At 39.2% G+C, this 9,399-nt stretch overlaps 1 protein-coding gene across 1 annotated transcript; it reads left to right on the plus strand.

Annotated features, from left to right (window-relative positions):
* Positions 1–4,687: 4,687 nt before the first annotated feature.
* On the plus strand, positions 4,688–9,192 carry LOC103941333 (C-terminal binding protein AN). Its single transcript, XM_009351521.3, has 7 exons — positions 4,688–5,299; positions 6,066–6,234; positions 6,332–6,462; positions 7,168–7,959; positions 8,084–8,131; positions 8,263–8,376; positions 8,768–9,192. The coding sequence occupies exons 1-7, from the start codon at positions 4,688–4,690 to the stop codon at positions 8,837–8,839; spliced, it is 1,938 nt and encodes a 645-aa protein (XP_009349796.2). The 3' UTR covers positions 8,840–9,192.
* Positions 9,193–9,399: the final 207 nt, after the last annotated feature.

Genomic DNA, 9,399 nt, shown 5'->3' on the forward strand with positions numbered 1-9,399 from the left:
TACATGGTGCAATAACTTCAACACACAACTTAACCACATCTCAACCTCTATGAGTTTCAATGTTGTCATCTACACCATCAACTTCTCAAGGCCATTACTAATATGTCACACAAGCATATAAGTGCTACAACATACTTCAAATAGGATTCTAGGATAACCTTATCATAAAAAAATAATCATACACATTAATCACAGTACTAAAAGATAATTAAACTCAAATATATCCCAACCATCATCAGTACACAAGCCAATTCATGTTTAATAATATAGTCTATGGCTAATATATGAAATCACATTTCAATACAAATCTCATTTATAAGACCACGACATATTCACATACGATATTAATAAAAGAAAATAAGTTAATATCCATATCTCATATACTCAAGTCACTCTCTAACCAATGTAAGCACACTAGACTTCAATTAGTCCCCCGTAGTATTAATTTTAGTATTTAGAACGTTTCAAGACATGTTGACCAAAAGTCAATTCTCGGTCAATAGCAAGGTCTACAACCCTACGTAATTCGATCCGAAAGATCCGTACATCAGATTTCCGATCCGTCACATCCTAAGGTCTACATTATTCTCAAAGAACAACATACTAAAATCTAATTGCGATCCGACAGTCGGATCTCCGCCAATTACTAAAGTTAGGTGGCGATCAACAATTTATTTTACAAACTTAGAAATCCAATTCAGGAAGATCCGTATGTCGAATTCCCAATCCGTAAGTTCCTAACATCCTCAAATATTACTTATTATAATGTTTTAAAGTTTGGTGACAATCCAACGGTCGGATCATCGGTTTATATATTGACCCATTCACGTACGAAATGAAGCTAAGTCCAGACAATCAATTTACGTCGTACGGATATCAAACATGAACTCATGGCATCTAAAAGTGCTTAAAAAACATCATCGGCCCACAGGCCACGCGCCGCCACAGGTGGCGGTCGGCCACCCCGACTCGTCGGAAAAATCCAACTATTTCAAAAAATTACCAAAATTTACAAAAATGAAGATCTCAATGAGTAGAGTAAACTTTATACCTGCGGTCAAGGCCAATTTGGCTGGAAAACATCCCAAAATGGCCACGAACAGCCGGAACCCTAAGGTGGGTGTGCTTCAAATTCGGCTTCCAATTGAACTCTAACGCCTCCAACACCCTTGGGCTTTGTTCCTTGGGTTGAGGGAGTATTTTGGTGGTGGTCATAGACGGCGAAACTTGTCGGAGCCACCGGAAAAATGGATAAAGCCACCGGAACATCCGTGGATTTGTGGCTTCGAACTGGAAAAATGGGAAAGAAATTGGGAAATCTAACACTAAAAAGATGTAGGGCTCATTAAGAGCTTTTCATGGACACCAAGATCACCCAAAACGGAAATCGGATGAAGAAGATATGGCCGGGTCAAATATGATGGTTCGCGGGTGAAAATTGACCCGTTTTGGGTCTCTCCTTTCCCCTCCTTTCCCCCTTTTTCCTGATTGGGCTGTTCCCTCTCCTTTTTTCTCTCCTTGCTCATTGGTCAATTCCCTTAACTCACATAAATATGATTGGCCTCCTTCCTACAAGATGGAAGTTTAAAATAAATTTAAAATCTATAGTTTAGTAACACAACTTCAAATGTCCATAACTATATCGTCATAACTCGGACTCGCAAATGACTTTCATCTGTGCGCTCATAGTTTCAAGATTTATTCAAATATGTTACTTGTAACCTCGAAAGGTCAACGAATTTTAGATAATTACTTTCCAAACTTCAAAGTTTGTAACTAATTTAATTAAGATCTAAATCTAAATAAATTAAGATAATTTCTCGAAAAATAATATAAATTCTAAATAATATAAATACGTAGATTATAACAGTGAAATCCGGGAATGAGATTTCACAATCAATCTTGAGAAAAACTTTCGATCTCGAAGTATTGTATGTGTGGTTGCGCTGTCTGCAAGACAAATATTTCTGCAATTTCTCATGTTTTGAGAATGACCATAATTTTTATTCATGCTTTCTGAGTAAGGGAATCACAGTTAAAAGCAATTTATAACAGGAAATTTAAATGTCACTTTTATTGAATCTGAAATGCTAGTTTTTAAACTACAAGTTCAGCATAATAAAAGTACATCAAACATTAATGATTCAATCGGACCGGTATACTTCATTTCTCTTTCCACCATGTAGTTCGAGATCTCTAGGTGGGTTATGTTCAACTGCCTTGATAAGTCACATACTGGATCAGGAATATCCATTGGTTTAGTCTGGTCGAGAAAATTGGTCTCGACACACTTTTCCTTTAGGGAGGCTTGATATAGATCTACCAGATATTTTAGGGTACGACAGGTACGTGCCCAGTGCTCATCACCACCACACTTATGATAGGCTCCTTCAAAGTTTCTGGGAGCATTGTTTCTATGAGTTCTGCCTTTGTGGCGATTTACATTTTTGAAGTTTGGGTTGGAATTATACTTTGGAACCTGATTGTGAAACTGGACACCATGATTCTTGTCTTTCCCGTTCCACCGTCCTCACTTGTGGTCACGTCCTCGTTTAGGATTATTACCACCACAGGATGTTGCGTTCACTTCGAAGGAAGCAACATTCACTTCTGGGAATGGTGCATATCCAGTAGGTCGGGAATGATGATTTTTCAACATGAGCTCATTGTTTTGTTCAGCAACCAGGAGCACAGAGATTAACTAGTTGTAGTCAGTGAAGCCTCGCACTCTATACTGCTGCTGAATGAGCACGTTAGAGGCATGAAATGTGCTAAAAGTCTTTTCCAACATATCTTCTTTAGTAATGGTATCCCCACAGAGCTTCATCTGAGAGGTAATTCTGAACAATGCAGAATTGTACTCAGCCACTGACTTGAAATCCTGGATCCTTTGGTGAGTCCATTCATAGCGAGCTCTTGGAAGAATCATTGTTGTCTAGTGATTGTATTTGTTTCTCAAGGTTTTCCAGAGACCTCACGAATCTTCAACCGTTAAGTACTCGCTCTTTAGTCCCTCATCAAGATAGTGACGAATAAAAATCATGGCATTCGCCCGATCTTGAAAGGATGAGTTGTTTTCTTTCCTAATGGTATCTCCAAGATTCCCTGCTTCCAGATGAATCTTGGTATCCAATACACAAGTAAGGTAATTTTTCACAGTAATGTCCAGAGCAGCAAAATTAAGGTTTACCAAGTTTGTCATTTTCTTTTCTGAAAAAAAATTGAGATGTGTAAGAACTTGCAATAATATGTAATCTGGGGATGTAGTGTTAGAACTTCTAATTCTTACAAGTTCTTCATTTTGATCTTCAGGCTAAAATGATAAGCATTCAAAACTTCTAGCTCGAGATTTATATAATGAATGAGGAGGGTGATTGTGCTGCACCATTCTCATAACATAGGATTGACGATTATTCTACACCACTCAAGCAGCAGGAAAATTTAAATATACAAAATAGGGTGGGCGATTATATCACGCCACCTAAAATTGCAATGAAATTAAACAGCAGGCAAATTTAAATATACAGGGTATGATGGGCGATAATACAGCTCCACCTAAAATTTGCAGTAAAATTAGATCTGCAATCCAAGATAAGCGATGATACCGCACCATCATGGATTGCAGTAAGATTAAATTTGCAGTTCAAGATTGACAATTGTACCACACCATCTTGGGTTGCAGTAAAATAAACACTGGATTAGTAATCAAGATCTACACCAAACAAGAAATCAAAGATATATGTAACTATTAGGTTGAGAACTAAAAGCAAGCATGGTGCAAACAATTCTTCGCAATGGTATATCCAACAGTTGAGGCAGAGGAAGAAGATGAACAGTAAAATCCTTAGAGGAATTTTTTTTTTCTTTCGACGAAGAGAAATGATTTCTTTCGGCAAAGAGAAATGAGGAATAGTTATATTTAGAGAGTTGTGCTGATAATGTGTTATAAATAGGTCAAAGTTAGAGGGATAACCTTTACTAGTCACAGGAGCAAAACAGGTGTAAAATATTACATTGTAACTATAGCATAAGAGGATAACAAATAAAGAGGTAGGCATAGATAATGATGTTATTGAACTTTTCTTTCTTTCTCTTTTCTATATATGTTGATAGGAGTGTTCTATTTATAGAGTAACTCTGTATTATTACATGTTGAAAATTTACAACACACCTTTTAAAAAATGATCTTCTTCATTTCCAAGTCCACATATCAACACTACCAATGTTTTTATTCATTTGCCAACATTTTACAAATTCAATCTATGTAAGTATTGAAAAAATCTATCAAAATTTTCAATGTTACTGTAGACATTCAACCTACCAGCATTTTCAACAAAATCAAATTAGTCAAAGCCATACGGGTATATTTTTATGGTGATGCTGACCGTGGTACGTCAAAGATGCTAGATCCTCTTCCCGATTAAAGGGAACAATAAAATACAAAACAAAAACTGGGGACATGAAGGTAATTATGTAAAATGAGAGGGGCCACGTGGTGAGTTGACAGAGCGGCAGAGCCGAAGAGGACTAGCTAGCTAGAGCCTAGAGGCGCGCACTGGATCTCATCAGCAAGGACACTTGAAGCTCTCAACTCTCCGGCAAATCAATGGGAGCCCTCGCTCGCCTTAACCCCCAGAAATGCCCAAAATTACAAGCGTAAAACCCTAACCCACCGCCGCCACAAAGCATGAGCGCAAGCACCGGTCACAGATCCCCTGCAACAATGCCCCGCCGTAACAGCCCTGCGGCTTCACCCTCGTCGCTCCCCTTGGTCGTCACTCTCAATTGCATCGATGACTTCGGCATGGAGCAGGACTCCTTGTCCGGCGTGGCCGCTGTCGAGCACGTGCCGCTCAGTCGCCTCGCCGAAGGCAAGATCGAGTCGGCCTCCGCCGTGCTCCTCCAGTCCCTCGCGTACCTCCCACGGGCCGCCCAGCGCCGCCTCCGCCCCTACCAGCTCATTCTCTGCCTCGGTTCCTCCGACCGCGCAGTCGATTCGGCCTTGGCCGCCGACCTCGGGATCCGGCTTGTCCACGTGGACGTGTCGCGTGCCGAGGAGATTGCCGACACGGTTATGGCGCTCTTCCTCGGATTGCTCCGCCGGACGCACATGCTCTCCCGCCACACGCTCTCCGCTTCGGGATGGCTCGGCTCGATCCAGCCGCTGTGCCGTGGGATGAGACGGTGTCGAGGCTTGGTTTTGGGGATTGTCGGCAGATCTGCGTCGGCTAGGTCTCTGGCTACAAGGAGCTTGGCCTTCAAAATGAACGTTCTCTATTTCGATGTTCAAGACGTAGAGGTACTGATTCGATCATATTTAGTTCTCCGAACTCATATTCAGCTAAATTATACTAAAAGATCTGATGTTTAGTAGCTCGAAATGTGCATCATTTTGAAGTTAGTGAATTCACTTTTAAGTTTTAACATTTGAGTAGCTCAAATATTTGACCTTTAAATGTGCTTTTTCTTGTTCATATTGATATTGCTGAGACAATGCACTTCTTTTTGTGTTTACCGAAGCTTGTTATGATGGAAATGTGGTAAAGTTTGTGTCTTTGGTCCTAATCTATGTTCGGAGCCTAAAATGTAGTATAGTTTATTATGAATCTGATAGCGGGAAAAAAGAGAGTAGATTCAATTCATTTTGATGTTTGAAGTTAAGTTGTGGTTGTTAATATTTTCTTTTGGGATTGGATATGGGTAGGTTTTATTGAAGCAGAATGCATTACTTATCAAGAAATTGTGGACCTTCAGTTTTTTACTTATCTAATTATCTATTGGGGTGGTGGGTACACGATGATGTTTTAGTTGCGAAGTACTGCTTACAAGTATCCTAATGCTTATTTGAATTCTGAAAACTATTGTTTTTAGTTTCTTCAAATACTTTGCACTTGAAACTTCTTTTGGAAATAAACTTGTTTTTGCCACTTCTATTGATGGAAATTGACTCAATATTGCCATTGCATACTTTCTAGTTTGGAACTGCCTCTTGCGTGTCATATTTGATTCTTCTGGTTCAATTTATTGTGTGCTGTATGAACGTTTTGCCCGGTACAATATCTCAGGTGAATGGAAAAGTGAGCAGGTCTCCTGTAAGCTTTCCTTCTGCTGCGAGAAGAATGGATACACTTAATGATTTACTGGCTGCAAGTGACCTCATTTCATTGCACTGTGCTCTGACAAATGAAACAGTTCAGATTCTAAATGCTGAATGCTTACAGCATGTAAAGCCTGGTACATTAATCTTCATCTTGGTGCCTGTTTAAGGAAATTTTGGGATTCCTTGTATGTTATATTAGTGTGGAATGATTTTATAAGTGTTGTTGTGCAGGAGCATTTCTGGTCAACACAGGGAGCTGTCAACTATTGGACGATTGTTCTGTGAAACAGCTTTTGATTGACGGAACCTTAGCTGGGTGTGCTTTAGATGGCGCTGAAGGGCCACAATGGATGGAAGCATGGGTATGCTAATTCTTTGTGGGATATTGACTTGTTAACATAGGCTGTGCGACTGTGTCAATTTCTGGCAAATACTTGTGCTTGAGTGCTGCAGCATGCTTTGCAATATACCCAGTTAGTCTAGTCCCCTTTTTGCTTCATTTCAGGACTTGTCTCCTGCTTTCTTGCTGTATTAATAGCTCTGGACTTGCTCATAAATAGCTTGGGAGCCTTAAACGATGTGTAGATCATTTTTTTTTTCTTTTTTGCAAACTGTATGCACTAATATGCAAAGTATGTGTTTTCATTCTAGCCTTGTACTATATACCCATCTTCTCATTGATTCCCCCCTTGCCTAATTCAATTTTTTTTCTTCATTTCTTATCAGTCTTACATCCTTAATATGTGCATTATTGGATGTAGATTGTGCTTTGTGGAGTAAAAAAATGCACCTGCATTGTTAACATTAATTATCTTTGAACTATCACATGGCTCTATAACCTTTGGTATGAAACCCCATGGTGTTTATGGTGCTGTTTACATGTGGTAATATAACTTAACAGGCATGAAAGGTGGAAGGGAATGTAAATTTTACCTGCTTCTGGATGATTGTATATTCTTAGTCTTTTTCTTCTTTATTTCTACCCACATATGAATGATGCACATCTGGAGCATTTAAATTCGATATACCAGGTTGATGCTAAGATACATATCATGGGTTTACTTCAGGTGAAGGAGATGCCCAACGTGTTGATACTTCCACACAGTGCAGATTATAGTGAAGAAGTATGGTTGGAGATAAGGGAGAAAGCTATCTCCATATTGCAGACATTCTTTTTTGACGGGATTGTTCCAAAAGATTCTGTATCTGAAGAGGAGAATGAAAGTGAGTTAGGTGATGAAAATGAAGAGTCGGATAAGCTGGACAGAGAAAATAACTTGCAGCTATCTGTTATTGAGCAACCAACTGAAGTCATTCATTCAAGTCCAGAACGCTCTCAGAATAAAGAAGCTATTCAATCCAAGGAGTCTCCTAGCCAGCACCAAAGTTCAGGTTTATCTCAAAGTGCCACTCGACCTGATGGAAGACGAGGCAGATCAGGTAAGAAAGCCAAAAAGAGGCACGCACACCAAAAATCCCGGCAAAAGTCAGATGATCCTTCACGAGAAAAAGAAAGTACCTCACAGCGGGAAGAAGATACAGCTATGAGTGGAACTGATCAAGCATTAAGTTCCAGTTCTCGGTTTGCCTCCCCAGAGGACTCAAGAAGTAGGAAAACTCAAATAGAATCAATGCAAGAATTGCCTTCCCACCATCTTCAAAAATCTATTAAGAGGCTCAGTGGAAAGCCTGGTGAGCTGTTGAAGGATGGGTATGTTGTCGCCTTGTATGCAAGAGATCGTCCCGCCCTCCATGTCTCAAGGCAAAGAGTTAAAGGTGGCGGTTGGTTCCTAGATACCATGTCAAATGTAACAAAAAGAGATCCTGCAGCTCAGTTTCTCATTGTTATCAGAAGCAAGGTTAGTATGCAAGAACTTATTTCTTCCCTTGGACCTAAATTGTAGCCTATTATTCAATCCATCCTGGCTGCTGTGTTAATTGTAATCTGTTAGCTGATGTGAAATTATCGGTTCCTTCTTATAGGACACAATTGGTTTGCGATCTTTTGCTGCTGGTGGAAAGTTATTGCAGGTAATATTACTTTATCAATTATTACTCTTGGACGTCTAAATTTGGACCAGTATAAAAATTGATCTCAAAAGCTGACTACCTGACTATTTAAGTTCTTGGGATTATAATCAACATCTACCTTAACATTGCAGATAAATAGAAAAATGGAGTTTGTATTTGCCAGTCACAGTTTCGATGTCTGGGAGAGTTGGATGTTGGAAGGTACTCTGGAGGAATGTAAACTGGTTAACTGTAGAAATCCTTTGGTAAGTTCCTTTACTTTATGTAGTTGTATCTGCTTTCATGTATTTTAAACTGAAATTTTGACACTAGCGGACAGTGGACTGGTAGTTCAATAACCATAGGTGATTAAATTGTCTTGAACAACAGAACAAACATAACCCCCACTCCCAAGAAGAATTTAAGATAAAACCTCTCCTGTGTAAATCTTTGGTCTCCCGAGTCTACTAATTTAAACGATATGTGCTTTCTTTATAATTTAAACGATATAACAAAATGTTGCCTCTCCTTTTCCAGATGTAATTCTCAGCCCAAAAAATCCTTGAAGTGCTAAATTGTGAATTTCATAAACTGTAATTGTTGTTGCCAATTTAATCCTGCTCACCGTTCGAATGTTCGGTTGTTACAAAACTGTAGGCTGTTTTGGATGTAAGCATCGAGATTCTGGCCACCATATGTGAAGACGGGGTTACACGTTGGCTTGATTAGACTGCGACGAGAAAGAATACTAAGAATCCTAACATTTTTATTCTGATTTTTTCCTCTTTCTGAGGTTTGTATCATTTTAAAACAGCTTGAGAGTTGTAAAGCGTTCTTTTTCTTATTATTTTTGGTTCATCTACACTTCCCTTTTTCGGGTTTTTCGTCGCATAATGTTATCAACTGGTAGAAGATTTGTGTTGTGGGTTATTCAGCCTCCAGATATTAGGTGCGTGTATTGTGTAATGTACAAGTGATATCCTTTGGTTTGTCCCAAGGGATGGCGGTTGTAACTCATCCATCAAGGAAGTTTCACTCGGAGTGTTGTTTTGCGATTGATGAATCTTATTGTTTCTCTATCATCCGGACTGTTATTTTTATTCTGTTTGAATATGTGCTCGAATTCATTCGAGACGCGAGCAAAACTCAGTATTTTGATCATAGATTAGAAATTTCTGTTGTCCTTTCAGTCAGTTTAATTTGCGACGAAAACCAATAAAACTTTGAGTACGGAGAGAGGAACTCATTGCTTTACAAGTTCTTGGTGATCTCACCAAACTCGAATTAAA

Source organism: the organism of the source record quoted next, unplaced genomic scaffold (genome assembly GCF_019419815.1).
Source record: "Pyrus x bretschneideri cultivar Hongxiangsu unplaced genomic scaffold, Pyrus_bretschneideri_v1 Contig40, whole genome shotgun sequence".
In the NCBI taxonomy this organism is placed as follows: Eukaryota; Viridiplantae; Streptophyta; class Magnoliopsida; order Rosales; family Rosaceae; genus Pyrus; species Pyrus x bretschneideri.